This window comes from Triticum urartu, chromosome 4A, assembly GCF_056163025.1.
Source record: "Triticum urartu cultivar PI428250 chromosome 4A, HENAU_Tu73, whole genome shotgun sequence".
NCBI classification, from domain to species: Eukaryota; Viridiplantae; Streptophyta; class Magnoliopsida; order Poales; family Poaceae; genus Triticum; species Triticum urartu.
Genome location: NC_141876.1, coordinates 72,455,351 through 72,474,757, shown reverse-complemented (window position 1 = coordinate 72,474,757; position 19,407 = coordinate 72,455,351). Strand labels below are relative to the sequence as shown.

Below are 19,407 nucleotides of genomic sequence, written 5' to 3'. Positions count from 1 at the left end.
ACATGGACACTTGCAGCCAACTATATATGTGGATTTAAGTTCCAGTCTAACTGAATATATCCACGATCCTATTGCAAAAAAAAGAATATATCCACGATCCGCTGAACACTATTTCCACGTCAGTTACTTTTGCAATGCATGGTCTCCTGAAGCTACTTTCACAACTCAAACAAGCTTTAGAAATAAGGTTGTTGATAGGAACGGAGTCCCTACCAGGACGTGGTCTCAGGTTATAGGGGTGGAAGGAGAGTTGGCGAGGTGAAGGGCGCAGGCGGCGGCGCTGGGGCGCCGTGATCGAGCGAGGAGGAGGAGACATATGGGTGGCTAGGGTTTGGGGGTCCCAGCTCCCGAAGGGAGCCGAGCAATAGAGATTTCTTATTGCTTATTTCCAAAACGAATCTTTACATGTGTTTATATAATCCTCGTATGTGCTAATAAAAATAATGATAAGTTGAGCCAAGCCCCTAACTGCATGCGCCATTGGGCCTCCTCCGGCTATAGTGTACGCCGGTCATAACATCTCTCCCCGCCTACGCAAACAACTCGTCCTCGAGCTGGAAGTCGGGAAAGTGCTTACGGAACTCCTCGAGGTGCTCCCAAGTGGCGTCCTCCTCCGGAAGGCCTTGCCACTGGATCAACAGGCGCCAAATACCTCGGCTCTGCTGGGCCTTCAACACCTTCTCTGGGCCCAAAAGTAGACGACCCTCGCAGGTCAGAGGAAGAGCCGGCGCGGCCGTCGGCGGGTCGCCGCGGAAGGGCTTCAGCAAGCCCACTTGGAAGACGTCCTGGATGCGGGCGTCAGGCGGCAGCTGAAGTCGGTAGGCGATGTTGCCGATGCGCTTCAACACCGGAAATAGGCATGCGTAGCGAGGACCCAACTTGCGATTGGCTCAAGGGTCCAGTGACTGCGTGGTGCGGTGGAGGAGCTGCAGCCACACCCAGTCACCCACCGAAAACTCTGCCTCGCGGTGGTGGGCGTCGTAGTATTTCTTGGACAACTGCTGGGCCTGGAGAAGACGCCGGCGCACCTCGGCAAGGATCTCATCCCTGCTGCAGAGAAGGTTGCTCGTCGCCTCAGTTCGGGCCGTCCCGGGTTGAAACAACATGATGGGTGGTGGAGGACAACCGTAGACCACCTTGAAGGTTGTGGCACACAGGATGGGGTGGTAGGAGGTGTTGTAGCAGTACTCCGCCCAAGCAAGCCAGTCCACCCAAGCACGTGTACGATCACCTGTAACACAGCGTAAGTACATAGCAATGACCTTGTTGACCACCTCGGATTGACCATCAGTCTATGGGTGGAATGCCGTACTCAGGCGTAATTTTACGCCCGCCATCCGAAAAAGATCGCGCCAGACATGGCCGGTGAACACCGGGTCGCGGTCGCTGACGATCGAGGAGGGAAACCCGTGGAGTGATGACCCACAAGTATAGGGGATCTATCGTAGTCCTTTCGATAAGTAAGAGTGTCGAACCCAACAAGGAGAAGAAGGAAATGATAAGCAATTTTCAGTAAGGTATTCTCTGCAAGCGCTGAAATTATCGATAACAGGTAGTTTTGTGATAAGGTAATTTGCAACGGGTAACAAGTAATAAAAGTAAATAAGGTGCAGCAAGATGGCCCAATCCTTTTTGTAGCAAAGGACAAGCCTGGACAAACTCTTATATAAAGGAAAGCGCTCCCGTGGACACATGTGAATTATCGTCAAGCTAGTTTTCATCACGTTCATATGATTTGCGTTCGGTACTTTGATAATTTGATATGTGGGTGGACCGGTGCTTGGGTACTGTCCTTCCTTGGACAAGCACCCCAATTATGATTAACCCCTGTTGCAAGCATCCGCAACTACAAAAGAAGTATTAAGGTAAACGTAACCATAGCATGAAACATATGGATCCAAATCAGCCCCTTACGAAGCAACGCATAAACTAGGGTTTAAGCTTCTATCACTCTGGCAACCCATCATCTACTTATTACTCCCCAATGCCTTCCCCTAGGTTGATGTCTACTACGCAACCTTCTTCTTGTAGACGTTGTTGGGCCTCCAAGTGCAGAGGTTTGTAGGACAGTAACAAATTTCCCTCAAGTGGATGACCTAAGGTTTATCAATCCGTAGGAGGCGTAGGATGAAGATGGTCTCTCTCAAGCAACCCTGCAACCAAATAACAAAGAGTCTCTTGTATCCCCAACACACCCAATACAATGGTAAATTATATATGTGCACTAGTTCGGCGAAGAGATGGTGATACAAGTGGTATATGGATGGTAGATAATAGTTTTTGTAATCTGAAAATATAAAAACAGCAAGGTAACGAATGATAAAAATGAGCGTAAACGGTATTGCAATGTGTTGAAACAAGGCCTAGGGTTCATACTTTTGCTAGTGCAAGTTCCCTAAACAATAATAACATAATTGGATCACATAACTATCCCTCAACATGCAACAAAGAGTCACTCCAAAGTCACTAATAGCAGAGAACGAACGAAGAGATTATGGTAGGGTACGAAACCACCTCAAAGCTATTCTTTCCAATCAATCCGTTGGGCTATTCCTATAAGTGTCACAAATAGCCCTAGAGTTCGTACGAGAATAACACCTTAAGATACAACCCTAATGTCACCTAGATACTCCAATGTCACCTCAAGTATTCGTGGGTATGATTATACGATATGCATCACACAATCTCAGATTCATCTATTCAACCAACACAAAGGACCTCAAAGAGTGCCCCAAAGTTTCTACTGGAGAATCACGACGAAAACATGTGCCAACCCCTATGCATAGGTTCATGGGAAGAACCCGCAAGTTGATCACTAAAACATACATCAAGTGAATCACGTGGTATCCCATTGTCACCACAGATACACACGGCAAGACATACATCAAGTGTTCTCAAATCTATAAAGACTTAGTCTGATAAGATAACTTCAAAGGGAAAACTCAATCCATCGAAAGAGAGTAGAGGGGGGAAGAAACATCATAAGATCCAACTATAATAGCAAAGCTCGCGATACATCAAGATCGTATCACCTCAAGAACACGAGAGAGAGAGAGATCAAACACATAGCTACTGGTACATACCCTCATCCCCGAGGGAGAACTACTCCCTCCTCGTCATGGAGAGCACCGGGATGATGAAGATGGCCACCGGAGAGGGATTCCCCCCTCCGGCAGGGTGCCGGAACGGGTCTAGATTGGCTTTCGGTGGCTATGGAGGCTTCTGGTGGCGGAACTCCCGATCTATTGTGCTCTCCGATGTTTTTAGGGTATATGGAGATATATAGGCGGAAGAAGTACGTCAGGGGGGCATGAGGGGCCCACGAGGGTGGAGGGCGCACCCTAGGGGGGTGGGCGCGCCATCCTACCTCGTGGCCTCCTCGAAGGTCCCCTGACGTGCACTCCAAGTCTTCTGGGCTTCTTTCCTTCCAAAAATGAGTTCCATGAAGTTTCAGGTCAATTGGACCCCGTTTGATTTTCCTTTTCTTCGAAACCCTAAAATAAGGTAAAAACAGAAACTGGCACTGGGCTCTGGGTTAATAGGTTAGTTCCAAAAATAATATAGAAGTGTATAATAAAGCCCATAAACATCCAAAACAGTAGATAATATAGCATGGAGCAATCAAAAATTATAGATACGTTGGAGACGTATCAGCATCCCCAAGCTTAATTCCTGCTCGTCATCGAGTAGGTAAATGATAAAAACAGAATTTTTGATGCGGAGTGCTACTTGGCATAATTTTAGTGTAATTCTTCTTAATTGTGGCATGAATATTCAGATCCGAAAGATTCAAGACAAAAGTTCGTATTGACATAAAATGATAATATTTCAAGCGTACTAACTAAGCAATTATGTCTTCTCAAAATAACATGGCCAAAGAAAGTTCATCCCTACAAAATCATATGGTTTAGTCATGTTTCATTTTCGTCACACAAGAATGCTCTCATCATGCACAACCCCGATGACAAGCCAATCAATTGTTTCGTACTTTAGTAATCTCAAACCTATAAATTTTCATGCAATATATGAGCGCGGGCCATGGACATAGCACTATGGGTGGAATAGAATAATGAGGGGATTATGTGGAGAACACAAAAAGGATAAAGTCTCACATCAACGAGGCTAATCAATGGGCTATGGAGATGCCCATCGATTGATGTTAATGCAAGGAGTAGGGATTGCCATGCAATGGATGCACTAGAGCTATAAATGTATGAAAGCTCAACAAAAGAAACTAAGTGGGTGTGCATCCAACTTGCTTGCTCACGAAGACCTAGGGCACTTGAGGAGGCCCATTGTTGGAATATACAAGCCAAGTTCTATAATGAAAATTTCCTACTAGTATATGGAAGTGACAAAACAAGAGACTCTCTATCATGAAGATCATGGTGCTACTTTGAAGCACAAGTGTGGTAAAGGATAGTAGCATTGTCCCTTCTCTCTTTTTCTCCCATTTTCATTTTTTTTTCATTTTTTGGGCCTTCTCTTTTTTATGGCCTTTCTCTTCTTTTTTTGGGCCTTCTCTTTTTTTATGGCCTTTCTCTTTTTTTATTCCTCACTTGGGACAATGCTCTAGAAAATGATGATCATCACACTTCTATTTATTTACAACTCAATGATTACAACTCAATACTAGAACAAAATATGACTCTATATGAATGCTTCTGGCGGTGTACCGGGATTGCGATGAATTAAGTGTGACATGTATGAAAGATTATGAACGGTGGCTTTGCCACAAATACGATGTCAACTACATGATCATGCAAAGCAATATGACAATGATGAATGTGTCATGATAAACTGAATGGTGGAAAGTTGCATGGCAATATATCTCGGAATGGCTATGGAAATGCCATAATAGGTAGGTATGGTGGCTGTTTTGAGGAATATATAAGGAGGTTTATGTGTGAAAGAGTGTATCATATCACGGGGTTTGGATGCACCGGCGAAGTTTGCGTCAACTCTCAATGTGAGAAAGGGCAATGCACGGTACCGAAGAGGCTAGCAATGATGGAAGGGTGAGAGTGCATATAATCCATGAACTCAACATTAGTCATAAATAACTCACATACATATTGCAAAAATCTACAAGTCATCAAAAACCTCGGCACTACGCGCATGCTCCTAGGGGGATAGATTGGTAGAAAAAGACCATCGCTCGTCCCCGACCGCCACTCATAAGGAAGACAATCAAATAACACCTCATGTTTCAAATTTGTTACACAATTTTACCATATGTGCATGCTACGGGACTTGCAAACTTCAACACAAGTATTCCTCAAATTCATAACTACTCAACTAGCACGACTTTGATATTATTACCTCCATATCTCAAAACAATCATCAAGCATCAAACTTCTCTTAGTATTCAATACTCTATATGAAAGTTTTTACTATTCTTGGATGCCTAGCATATTAGGATTATTTAAGCAAATTACCATGCTATTCAAGACTCTCAGAATAATATAAGTGAAGCATGAGACTTCATCTATTTCTATAAAATAAAACCACCACCGTGCTCTAAAAGGATATAAGTGAAGCACTAGAGCAAATGACAAACTACTCCGAGAGATATAAGTGAAGATCAATGAGTAGTCGAATAATTATGCAACTATGTGAAGACTCTCTAACATTTAATAATTTCAGATCTTGGTATTTTTTTCAAACAGCAAGCAAAACCAAATAAAATAACATGACGTTCCAATCAAAACACATATCATGTGGCGAATAAAAATATAGCTCCAAGTAAAGTTACCGATGAACGAAGACGAATATTACCTTGGGGTGCCTTGGGAATCCCCAATCTTAGGCTCTTGCCACTCCTTATTCCATAGTCCATCGAATGTTTACCCAACACTTGAAAACTTCACAACACAAAACTTAACAGAAAATTCGTAAGCCCCGTTAGTATAAGAAAATAAATCACCACTTAGGTACTGTAATGAACTCATTCTTTATTTATATTGGTGTTAAACCTACTGTATTCCAACTTCTCTATGGTTTATAAACTATTTTACTAGCCATAGATTCATCAAAATAAGTAAACAACACATGAAAAACAGAATCTGTCAAAAACAGAACAGTCTGTAGTAATATGGATCAAAAGTATACTTATGGAACTCATAAAATTCTCAAATAAATTTCTGGACCTGAGGAATTTATCTATTAATCATATGCAAAAAGAATTAACTAAATATCACTTTCCAAATAAAAATGGCAGCAATTCTCGTAAGCGCTAAAGTTTCTGTTTTTTACAGCAAGATCAACAAGACTTTCCCCAAGTCTCCCCAACGGTTCTACTTGGCACAAACACTAATTAAAAGCATAAAACCACATATAAACAGAGGCTAGATGAATTATTTATTACTAAACAGGAACAAAAAGCAAGGAATAAAAATAAAGTTGGGTTGCCTCCGAACAAGCGCTATCGTTTAATGCCCCTAGCTAGGCATGATGATTTCAATGATGCTCACAAAGGTAAGAATTGAAACATAAAGAGAGCATCATGAAGAATATTACTAGCACATTTAATTCTAACCCACTTTCTATTCATAGGTATTTTGTGAACAAACAACTTATGGGAGCAATAATCAACTAGCATAGGAAGGCAAAACAAGCATAACTTCAAAACTTTAAGCACATAGAGAAGAAACTTGATATTATTGCAACTCCTACAAGCATATGTTCCTCCCTCATAATAATTTTCAGTAGCATCATGAATGAATTCAACAATATAACCAGTACCTAAAGCATTCTTTTCATGATCTACAAGCATAGAAAATTTACTACTCTCCACATAAGCAAGATTCTTCTCATTCGTAATAGTGAGAGTATCATAAGAGACTCGAATACTATAAATTGTTTCCACAATAAGAGAGTAATGTTCAGAAAAGGGGTAACTATAATCATGACAAGTTTTATAAATATAATCCTCACTACTTTTTATAGCATATGTATCATCACAATAATTATCATAAGTAGGAGGCATGTTATTATCATTATAAATTTGCATATAAAAACTTGGGATACTAAAAATATCATCTTCATTAAGCGTAGCATCCCCAAGCTTGGGACAAACATTAATTGCAGCAAATATATTCTCAAAACATCATCTTCATCAAACATAGCATCCCCAAGCTTGGGCCTTTTCATATTATAAGCATAATCACTCTCATCATTAATAGTATGGATAGCACCAATAGTATAGCAATTATCATATTCTTCCAAGCAAGTGCCAAAAATATTTTCAAGATCATAAGAAGTATCATTATCTTCCACAATTATATTTTCATGAGGCACAATAGTAATAGGAGCAGCACTATTTGGGGGAGATATCTTTTTACCTCTCTTCCTTTTTCTTTTCTTCTTCTTCACCACATCATGTGTGGGTTCAATCCTCTTTTTGGAGCTCCTTATTAATGGGATTGGTTGAATAGGAGGCTCCTCCTCGTTACCTGATTCATCATAAGAAATAATAGGAGGGTATTGGGAAGTCTCTTCCCTTTCATTAGTATTCTCTTCATCTTCTATTTGTTTTCTTTTCTTTATGTAATTGGCAATATAAGGATTTTCAATACAATTCACCGCACAATACATATAAATTTCCTCTAGATCAAAACCAAGAAGTTTATAACGGGCAAATTCTGGAAGATGTTTAGTTATACATTTCATTTCTTCGTAGACCATAAGCAAACTAAGTTCATTATAATGTGCAAGGGAAATCAAGTCATCACAATTTTTGGACATGATTAGATCATGGAACAATTTGCATCGGATAGCTAAATGACCCTGTTCATTGCAAAGTATACAAGTACGGCCAAGAAAATTTAAATCTTCAGCGCAATCATCTAGCCTTTCTTGCAACAATTTAGTTTCTAAGTACTTATGCCTCTTGCAATATCTATCTTCCCTATTTGGTGTGTACTTACAAACCCAATGCACTCCACAAAAATTTACATGTTTATAGGAGACATTTTCATCATAACTAGTGCAATCATCATTAGTACCATGGATACTCAAGGAGTTCATACTAACAACATTGCAATCATGCTCATCATTCAAATATTTAGTGCCAAACATTTTAATGCATTCTTCTTCTAACACTTTGGCACAATTTTCCTTTCCATCATACTCACGAAAGATATTAAAAAGGTGAAGCGTATGAGGTAAACTCAATTCCATTTTTTATAGTTTTATTTTATAAACTAGACTAGTGCTAAAACAAGAAACTAAAAGACTCGATTGCAAGATCTAAAGATATACCTTCAAGCGCTAAACTCCCCGGCAACGGCGTCAGAAAATAGCTTGATGTCTACTACACAACCTTCTTGTAGACGTTGTTGGGCCTCCAAGTGCAGAGGTTTGTAGGACAGTAGCAAATTTCCCTCAAGTGGATGACCTAAGGTTTATCAATCCGTAGGAGGCGTAGGATGAAGATGGTCTCTCTCAAGCAACCCTGCAACCAAATAACAAAGAGTCTCTTGTGTCCCCAACACACCCAATACAATGGTAAATTGTATAGGTGCACTAGTTCGGCGAAGAGATGGTGATACAAGTGGTATATGGATGGTAGATAATAGTTTTTGTAATCTGAAAATATAAAAACAGCAAGGTAACGAATGATAAAAATGAGCATAAACGGTATTGCAATGTGTTGAAACAAGGCCTAGGGTTCATACTTTGCAAGTTCCCTCAATAATAATAACATAATTGGATCACATAACTATCCCTCAACATGCAACAAAGAGTCACTCCAAAGTCACTAATAGCGGAGAACGAACAAAGAGATTATGGCAGGGTACGAAACCACCTCAAAGTTATTCTTTCCAATCAATCCGTTGGGCTATTCCTATAAGTGTCACAAACAGCCCTAGAGTTCGTACTAGAATAACACCTTAAGATACAAATCAACCAAAACCCTAATGTCACCTAGATACTCCAATGTCACCTCAAGTATCCGTGGGTATGAGTATACGATATGCATCACACAATCCCAGATTCATCTATTCTACCAACACAAAGGACCTCAAAGAGTGCCCCAAAGTTTCTACCGGAGAATCACGATGAAAACGTGTGCCAACCCCTATGCATAGGTTCATGGGCGGAACCCGCAAGTTGATCACCAAAACATACATCAAGTGAATCACGTGGTATCCCATTGTCACCACAGATACGCACGGCAAGACATACATCAAGTGTTCTCAAATCTATAAAGACTCAATCCGATAAGATAACTTCAAAGGGAAAACTCAATCCATTACAAGAGAGTAGAGGGGGGAAGAAACATCATAAGATCCAACTATAATAGCAAAGCTCGCGATACATGTCACCATAGATACGCACGGCAAGACATACATCAAGTATAATAGTAGCTATGTGTTTGATCTCTCTCTCGTGATCAAACACATAGCTACTGGTACATACCCTCAGCCCCGAGGGAGAACTACTCCCTCCTCGTCATGGAGAGCACCGGGATGATGAAGATTGCCACCGGAGAGGGGTTCCCCCCTCCGGCAGGGTGCCGAAACGGGTCTAGATTGGCTTTCGGTGGCTACGGAGGCTTCTGGCGGCGGAACTCCCGATCTATTGTGCTCTCCGATGTTTTTAGGGTATATGGAGATATATAGGTGGAAGAAGTACGTCAGGGGGCACGAGGGGCCCACGAGGGTGGAGGGCGCGCCCTAGGGGGTGGGCGCCCCCCCTACCTTGTGGCCTCCTCGAAGGTCCCCTGACTTGCACTCCAAGTCTTCTAGGCTTCTTTCCTTCCAAAAATGAGTTCTGTGAAGTTTCAGGTCAATTGGACTCCGTTTGATTTTCCTTTTCTTCGAAACCCTAAAACAAGGTAAAAACAGAAACTGGCACTGGGCTCTGGGTTAATAGGTTAGTCCCAAAAATAATATAAAAGTGTATAATAAAGCCCATAAACATCCAAAACAGTAGATAATATAGCATGGAGCAATCAAAAATTATAGATACGTTGGAGACGTATCATAGGCCCAAACAATGGTGAAGTGTCATGTAGTCGACGTTCAGATGACACCACTAGAGGAAAGACAACATACATCTCATCAAAATATCAAACGAATACCAAATTCACATGACTACTTATAGCAAGACTTCTCCCATGTCCTCAGGAACAAACATAACTACTCACAAATCGTATTCATGTTCATAATCAGAGGGGTATTAATATGCATAAAGGATCTGAACATATGATCTTCCACCGAATAAACCAACTAGCATCAACTACAAAGAGTAATCAACACTACTAGCAACCCAGAGGTACCAATCTGAGGCTTTGGGACAAAGATTTGATACAAGAGATGAACTAGGGTTTGAGATGAGATGGTGCTGGTGAAGATTTTGATGGAGATTGACCCCCTCCCGATGAGAGGATCAATGGTGATGATTTCCCCCTCCCGGAGGGAAGTTTCCCCAGCAGAACAACTCCGCCGGAGCCCTAGATTGGTTCTGCCAAGGTTCCGCCTTGTGGCGGCGGAGTTTCGTCCCATGAGCTAGCTTATGATTTTTTCCTCGACGAAAGACTCCATATAGCCAAAGATGAGCATCAGAGGGCTGCCAGGGGGCACACCCAGGGGGTAGGGCGCGCCCCCACCCTCGTGGATGGTGGGTGGCCCCCTCTGGTACTTCTTTCACCCAATATTTTTTATATATTCTGAAACATGCTCCCGTGAAGTTTCAGGACTTTTGGAGTTGTGCAGAATAGGTCTCCAATATTTGCTCCTTTTCCATCCCAGAATTCCAGCTGCCGGCATTCCCCCTCTTCATGTAAACCTTGTAAAATAAGAGAGAATAGGCATAAGTATTGTGACATAATGTGTAATAACATCCCATAATGCAATAAATATCGATATAAAAGCATGATGCAAAATGGACGTATCAACTCCCCCAAGCTTAGACCTCGCTTGTCCTCAAGCGAAAGCCAATATCGAAAAATATGTCTGCATGTTTAGAGATAGAGGTGTCGATAAAAATAAAATACGGACATGAGAGCATCATGATCATTCTTAGAAGAACAATATATATATATTGTCATATGATCTCTTATGCTAAAGTAACAATTCATTCACAGTTTCAAGTATGAATCGTAAACTTCATTGAGAACCAACAAACTGTAATCTCAGTCATTGAGACAATTTCAATTTATCATAACATAGGAAAGATTCAATAAGAGCTTTTCAACAAGTCCACATACTCAACCATCATTTAGTCTTTCACAACTGCTACCACTCACGCGATATTTATGGTTATGAAGTTTTAATCAGACACAGAGAAAGATAGGGGCTTATAGTTTTGCCTCCCAACCTTTTATCTCAAGGGTAATGTCAACAATAATAGTTCATGAAAACTCACATCCAATTGGCTATATATATCTGGATCTTTCCAACATATTGTGCTTGCCAAAGGATAAAATGTAAAAAGGAAAGGTGAAGATCACTGTGACTCTTTGCATGAAGTATAAGACAAGAATAAAAGATAGGCCCTTCGCAAAGGGAAGCAGAGGTTGTCATGTGCTTTTATGGTTGGATGCACGAAGTCTTAATGCAAAAGAACGTCACTTTATATTGCCACTTGTGATATGGACCTTTATTATGCAGTCCGTCATTTTTATTTCTTCCACATCACAAGATCGTATAAAGCTTATTTTCTTCACACTAATAAATCATACATATTTAGAGAGCAATTTTTATTGCTTGCAACTATGGAAACTTACTTGAGGGATCTTACTCAATCCATAGGTAGATATGGTGGACTCTCATGGCAAAACTGGGTTTAAGGATATTTGGAAGCACAAGTAGTATCTCTACTTGGTGCAAAGAATTTGAATAGCATGAGAGGGAAAGGCAAGCTCAACATGTTGGATGATCCATGACAATATAATTTATCTCAGATGTAAGAAAACATAACCCATTACGTTGTCTTCCTTGTCCAACGTCAACTCTTTAGCATGTCATATTTTAATGAGTGCTCAGAATCATAAAAGATGTCCAAGATAGTATATTTATATGTGAAAATATCTCTTTCTTTATTACTTCCTATTAATTGCAATGATGACCAAAACTATGCTTGTCAACCCTCAACAATTTTTATTCATCATACTCTTTATATGTGAAGTCATTACTCTCCATAAGATCTCTTTATTTATTTTTATTCTTTCTCTTTTATTTTATTCCCTCAAGATCATAGCAAGATAATCAAGCCCTTGACTCGACACTAATATTTATTATATATAGCTCACGGACTCGATTACATAGAAGGATCATAAAGAAAAACTCAAAACTAGATCATATACTAAAACTTTATTCTACTAGATCAAGGTATTACCAGAAGGATCGAACTAAGAAAAACGGTAAAGATAAAAGTGTGATGATGATACGATACTGGGGCACTCCCCCAAGCTTGATAGTTTCCAAGGGGAGTGCCCATACCCATGTGTTTATGTCTCCTTCCTCGGAGGTGGTGATGATGGAGTTGTTGGTGCGTGTGCTTCTTCCTTAATTTGCGCTTGAGGATAGAATTTTGCTCCCTTAGGTCACTGATCTCCTGCTCAAGGCTTAATACCTTTTTGCAAAGTTCTTGTTTGTTCTCCTGCAATAGGCGAAAAGGGATAAACTTGATCTTAGGTTTCTTTGCTCTAGCAGGGAGGCTTGACTTTTTGAACTCCACATGCATGTCCCCAGGTTGAGGTAGTGGGACTTCATCTTCATCCGAACTCGTCTCCTTCTTTCCCCTAGGCTCATAGTCTTCTTCTTCCTCCGTGGTCCAACAACAATGCTCTAAGTCCCCATAGGCCTTATGATCTGCAAGGTAATCAGCCACATAGCTTTCTCCCTCCGAATTTTGGGATGACATGTTGCTCTAATCTGCAGCAGAAACAACTCGAAACAAAAACAGGAGATATTTGCATGGTCAAAACCTTCATGAGATTATATAATGAATTTTTACCGACCAAAAGAAGTATCATGCAAGAAAATGGATTCCGGAGAGCCCACGAGGCAGGGGGCGCGCCCTCCACCCTCGTGGACGCCTCATGTCCTTCCCGGACTGCTTCTTATTTTCCTATTTTCTTAAATATTCCAAAACAGAGAAAAATTGCTATTAGAACTGTTTTGGAGTCGGTTTACTTACCGTACCTCATACCTCTTCCTTTTCAGAGTCTGAAACATTCTGGAAAGTGTCCCTTAGGTATTCCTACGGGGTTACGGTTTCAACAACATTAGTTTCAACATTTATAGGATTACCTGAGATATAATGTTTGATTCTTTGATCATTCACCACCCTCGGATTTGTGCCTTCGAAGTTGTTGATTTTTATGGCACCGGAACAATAGAGCTCCTCGATGACGTAAGGACCTTCCCATTTAGAGAGGAGTTTTCCTGCAAAAAATCTTAAACGAGAGTTGTATAATAATACATAATCACCTATATTAAGCTCACGCTTTTGTATCCTTTTATCATGCCATCTTTTAACTTTTTCTTTAAACAGTTTGGCATTCTCATAAGCCTGGGTTCTCCATTCATCAAGTGAGCTAATGTCAAAAAGCCTCTTCCCACCGGCAAGTTTGAAATCATAATTGAGCTCTTTAATGGCCCAATATGCCTTATGTTCTAGTTCGAGAGGTAAATGACATGCTTTTCCATAAACCATCTTATATGGAGACATACCCATAGGATTTTTGTATGCAGTTCTATAAGCCCATAATGCATCATCAAGTTTCTTGGACTAATTCTTTCTAGATCTATTAACAGTCTTTTGCAAAATTAATTTAAGCTCTCTATTACTCAATTCTACCTGGCCACTAGATTGTGGGTGGTATGGAGATGCAATTCTATGGTTAACATCATACTTAGCAAGCATTTTACGAAAATCACCATGAATAAAATGTGAACCACCATCAGTCATTAAGTATCTAGGGACTCCAAACCTCGGAAAAATAACTTCTTTAAGCATCTTAATAGAGGTGTTATGATCAACACTACTAGTTGGAATAGCTTCTACCCACTTAGTAACGTAATCAACAACAACTAAAATATGTGTGTACCCATTAGAGGAAGGAAACGGTCCCATATAATCAAAGCCCCAAACATCAAATGGTTCAATAACAAGTGAATAATTCATAGGCATTTCTTAACGTCTACTAATATTAACAATTCTTTGACATTCATCACAAGACAAACTTACGGGCATCCTTGAAGAGAGTAGGCCAATAAAAAACGGATTGCAATACCTTATGTGCAGTTCTATCTCCAGCATGGTGTCCTCCATAAGCCTCAGAGTGACACTTGTGTAGGATATGTTCCTGTTCATGCTCAGGTACACAACGTCTAATGACACCATCTACTCCTTCTTTATAAAGGTGTGGGTCATCCCAAAAGTAATGTCTAAATCATAGAAGAACTTTTTCTTTTGCTGGTATGTGAAACTAGGTGGTATAAATTTAGCAACAATATAATTAGCATAATCAACATACCATGGAGCAGTACGAGAAGCATTTATGACAGCTAGTTGTTCATCAGGAAAGCTATCATCAATAGGTAGTGGGTCATCAAGAACATTCTCTAACCTAGACAAGTTGTCTATAACGGGGTTCTCAGCTCCCTTTCTATCAATAATATGCAAATCAAATTCTTGTAGAAAGAGAACCCATCTAATAAGTCTAGGTTTAGCATCTTTCTTCTTCATAAGATATTTAATATCAGCATGATCAGTGTGAACAGTTACTTTAGAATCAACAATATAAGGTCTGAACTTATCACAAGCAAATACAACTGCTAAAAAATCTTTTTCAGTAGTAGCATAATTTCTCTAGGCACTGTCCAGAGTCTTACTAGCATATTGGATAACATTTAATTTCTTATCAACCCTTTGTCCTAGAACAGCCCCTACAGCATAATCACTAGCATCACACATAATTTCAAATGGTAAATTCCAATCAGGAGGCTGAACAATAGGTGTAGAAATCAAAGCTTTCTTAAGTATTTCAAATGCTTCTACACAATCATCAGCAAAGGCAAAAGGAACATCTTTTTGTAAGAGATTAGTCAGAGGCCTAGAAATTTTAGAGAAGTCCTTAATGAACCTCCTATAAAAACCGGCATGACCATGGAAACTTCTTATACCTTTAATGTCCTTAGGACACGACATCTTTTCAATAGCATGAACTTTAGCTTTATCAACTTCAATACCTCTTTGAGAAATTTTATGCCCCAAGACAATACCTTCATTAACCATAAAGTGGCACTTCTCCCAATTCAAGACAAGATTAGTTTCTTCACATCTCTGCAAAACTCGATCAAGGTTGCTTAAGCAATCATCAAAAGAAGTTCCATAAACAGAAAAATCATCCATGAATACCTCAACAATCTTTTCACAAAAGTCAGAGAATATAGCAGTCATACATCTTTGAAAGGTAGCAGGTGCATTACATAAACCAAAAGGCATACGTCTATAAGCAAAGGTACCGAAAGGGCAAGTTAAAGTTGTCTTTGCTTGATCCTCTTTGGACACAGGTATTTGAGAGAAACCAGAATAACCATCTAGAAAGCAAAAATGTGTATGTTTGGACAATATTTCTAGCATTTGATCAATAAAAGGTAAAGGGTAATGATCCTTTTTAGTAGCTTTATTTAATTTGCAGAAATCAATTACCATTCTATAACCTGTAACAATTCTTTGTGGGATCAATTCATCTTTATCATCAGGAACAACAGTAAAACCTCCCTTCTTAGGGACACAATGGACAGGGCTTACCCACTGACTATCAGCAATGGGATAAATTATACCCGCCTCTAGAAACTTTAGTAATTCTTTTCTTACCACTTCTTTCATCTTAGGATTTAACCGTCATTGGTGATCAACAACCGGTTCCGCGTCTTTCTCCAATTTTATTTTGTGCTGGCATAGAGTGGGACTAATGCCCTTAAGATCATCAAGAGTATATCCAATAGCAGCACGGTGCTTCTTCAGAGTTTTCAATAATTTATTTTCCTCATGCTCTGAAAGATTAGCACTAATAATAACAGGATATATCTCTTTCTCATCAAGATAAGCATATTTGAGAGTATCAGGTAAAGGTTTAAGCTCAAACACAAGATCACCCTTGGGTGGAGGAGGATCCCCTAGAATTTCAACAGGCAAGTTGTGTTTCAAAATAGGTCCCTGTTTAAAGAATACTTCATCTATTTCCCTTCTTTCATTCATAAACATATCATTTTCATGGTCTAGCAAATATTGTTCTAAAGGATCATTAGGAGGCACGGAAATAGAAGCAAGACCAATAATTTCATCTTTACTAGGCAATTCTTTATCATGGGGTTGTCTACGAAATTTAGCAAAGTTAAATTCATGAGACATATCCCCTAAATCAACAGAAACAATATCCTTGTTGCAGTCTATCTTAGCATTAACAGTATTCAAGAAGGGTCTACCAAATATAATGGGACAAAAGTTATCTTGTGGGGAACCAAGAACAAGAAAATCAGCAAGATATTTAACTTTCCCACACAAGACTTCAACATCTCTAACAATCCCAACTGGTGAAATAGTGTCTCTATTAGCAAGCTTAATTGTAACATCAATTTCCTCTATCTCAGCAGGTGCAATATCATGCATAATTTCTTTATATAAGTAATGAGGTATTGCACTTGCACTAGCACCCATATCACATAAGCCATGATAGCAATGATCTCCTATTTTAACTGAAATAACAGGCATGCCTACAACATGTCTATGTTTATGTTTAGTATCGGGTCTAGCAATTCTAGCAGCTTCATCACAGAAGTAAACAACATGCCCATCAATATTATAGGCCAAGAGATATTTAACCATAGAAACACTAGGTTCAACTTTAATTTGCTCAGAGGGTGTAGGTGTTCTAGTATTACTCTTACGAACCACAGTTGAAGCTTTAGCATGATCCTTTATTCTAACAGGGAAAGGTGGTTTCTCAATATAAGCAGTAGGAACAAAAAAATCATTATAAGTGATAGTATTTTCTTCAAATTTAATAGGTGCAACTACTTTTACTTAAATGGGAGGATTATATTTAAACCACTTCTCCTTAGGGAGATCAACATGAGTAGCAAAGGATTCACAGAAAGAAGCTACTATCTTAGAGTCAAGTCCATATTTAGTGCTAAATTCACGGAAAGCATCGGTATCCAGAAAAGATTTAACACAATCAAACTTAGGTGTTATACCTGACTCCTTACCTTCGTCGAGATCCCATTCTACAGAGTTGCATTTAATTCTTTCCAATAAATCCCATTTGAATTCAATAGTCTTCATCATAAAAGAGCCAGTACAAGAAGTATCGAGCATGGAGCGATTATTGAGAGAAAGCCGAGCATAAATTTTTTGAATAATAATTTCTCTTGAGAGCTCATGATTGGGCATGAATATAACATTGACTTAAGCCTCCCCTAAGCTTGAGCGATGCTTTATCCTTCGCGAGGCTAAAAATTATATATATAATTACGATCACGATGAACAAGATGCATAGGATAAAATTTCTGATGAAATTCCAATTTCAATCGGTTGTAGTTCCATGATCCCATATCATCACATAGCCTAAACCATGTCAATGCCTTTCCCTCCAAAGATAAATGGAAGACCTTTGATAACCCACAAGTATAGGGGATCAATTGTAGCCTCTTTCGATAAGTAAGAGTGTTGAACCCAACGAGGAGCTAAAGGTAGAACACATATTCCCTCAAGTTCTATCGACCACCGATACAACTCTACGCACGCTTGACGTTCGCTTTACCTAGAACAAGTATGAAACTAGAAGTACTTTGTAGGTGTTGTTGGATAGGTTTGCAAGATAATAAAGAGCGCGTAAATAAAGGCTAGGGGCTGTTTAGATAAATACACAACTAAATTAGTTTTAGTAGAGAGCTTGTTGTTACGAGAGAGTTATTTGTCCCTCGGTAATCGATAACCAGACCGGTGATCATTATTGCAATTTTATTTGAGGGAGAGGCATAAGGTAACATACTTTCTCTACTTGGATCATATGCACTTATGATTGGAACTCTAGAAAGCATCCACAACTACTAAAGATCATTAAGGTAAAACCCAACCATAGCATTAAAGTATCAAGTCCTCTTTATCCCATACGCAACAACCCCCTTACTCGGGTTTGTGTTTCAGTCACTCACGCAACCCACTATAAGCGAATCATGAACGTATTGCAACGCCCTACAGCGGGTATCCCTCACGCTTGCGCGACACGGAGAGCACAATAGGACAACACCAATAACAAAACATGCAACTCAAACCAATCTTGATCATCAAATAGCCCATAGGACAAAACAGATCTACTCAAACATCATAGGATATCCATACATCATTGGGAAATAATATATAGCGTTGAGCACCATGTTTAAGTAGAGATTACAGCGGGTAAGAGAGAGGTTACATTGCTGCATAGAGGGGGGAAGAGTTGGTGATGATGGCGGTGAAGTTGTTGGTGAAGATTGCGGTGATGATGATGGCCCCCGGTGGCACTCCGGTGCCACCGGAAGCGAGGGGGAGAGAGCCCCCTCCTTCGTATTCTTCCTTGACCTCCTCCCTAGATGGGAGAAGGGTTTACCCTCTGGTCCATGGCCTTCATGGCACGGGAGGGGCGAGAGCCCCTCCGAGATTGGATCTGTCTCTCTGTCTCTCTCTGTTTCTGCGTTCTCAGATTCAACCCTTTCACCGTTTCTTATATTCCCGGAGATCCGTAACTCCGATTGGGCTGAAATTTTAACACGATCTCTATTCGGATATTAGCTTTCTTGCGGCGAAAGAAGGACATCAGCTACCTTACGGAGTGGCCACGAGGGTCATGGGCGCGCCCCCTGCCTCGTGGGCCCCTCGAGCATCGTCTCACGTTGATTTCACCTCCCAAAAATCACATATATTCCAAAAAAATCTCCGTCCGTTTTTATCCCGTTTGGACTCCGTTTGATATGGATTTTTTGTGAAACAAAAAACATGCAACAAACAGGAACTGGCACTGGGCACTAGATCAATATGTTAGTCTCAAAAATAGTATAAACAGTTGCCAAAAGTATATGAAAGTTGTAGAATATTGGCATGGAACAATAAAAAAATTATAGATACGACGGAGACGTATCAGCATCCCCAAGCTTAATTCCTGCTCGTCCTCGAGTAGGTAAATGATAAAAAGGATAATTTTTGATGTGGAATGCTAACTAGCATAATCTTGATCACATATCTAATCATGTCATGAATATTAAGATACAAGTTATTCGAAGCAATAGTCTATCATTTGACATAAAACAATAATACTTCAAGCCTACTAATAAAGCAATCATGTCTTTTCAAAATAACATGGCCAAAGAAAGTTATCCCTACAAAATCATATAGTCTGGCTATGCT

The 19,407-nt window shown here is 39.9% G+C and overlaps 1 protein-coding gene across 1 annotated transcript in view; it reads right to left on the bottom strand.

Moving 5' to 3' along the window:
• Positions 1-530: 530 nt before the first annotated feature.
• Positions 531-19,407, bottom strand: part of LOC147974837 (uncharacterized) — a 45,518-nt gene continuing 26,641 nt past the window's right edge. The window contains exons 4-5 of the mRNA XM_087520166.1: positions 951-1,231; positions 531-839 (exon numbers count right to left, since the gene is read on the bottom strand). Coding sequence (XP_087376292.1) covers positions 531-839; positions 951-1,231 — 590 coding nt within the window. The remainder of the gene's footprint in view (positions 840-950; positions 1,232-19,407) is intronic.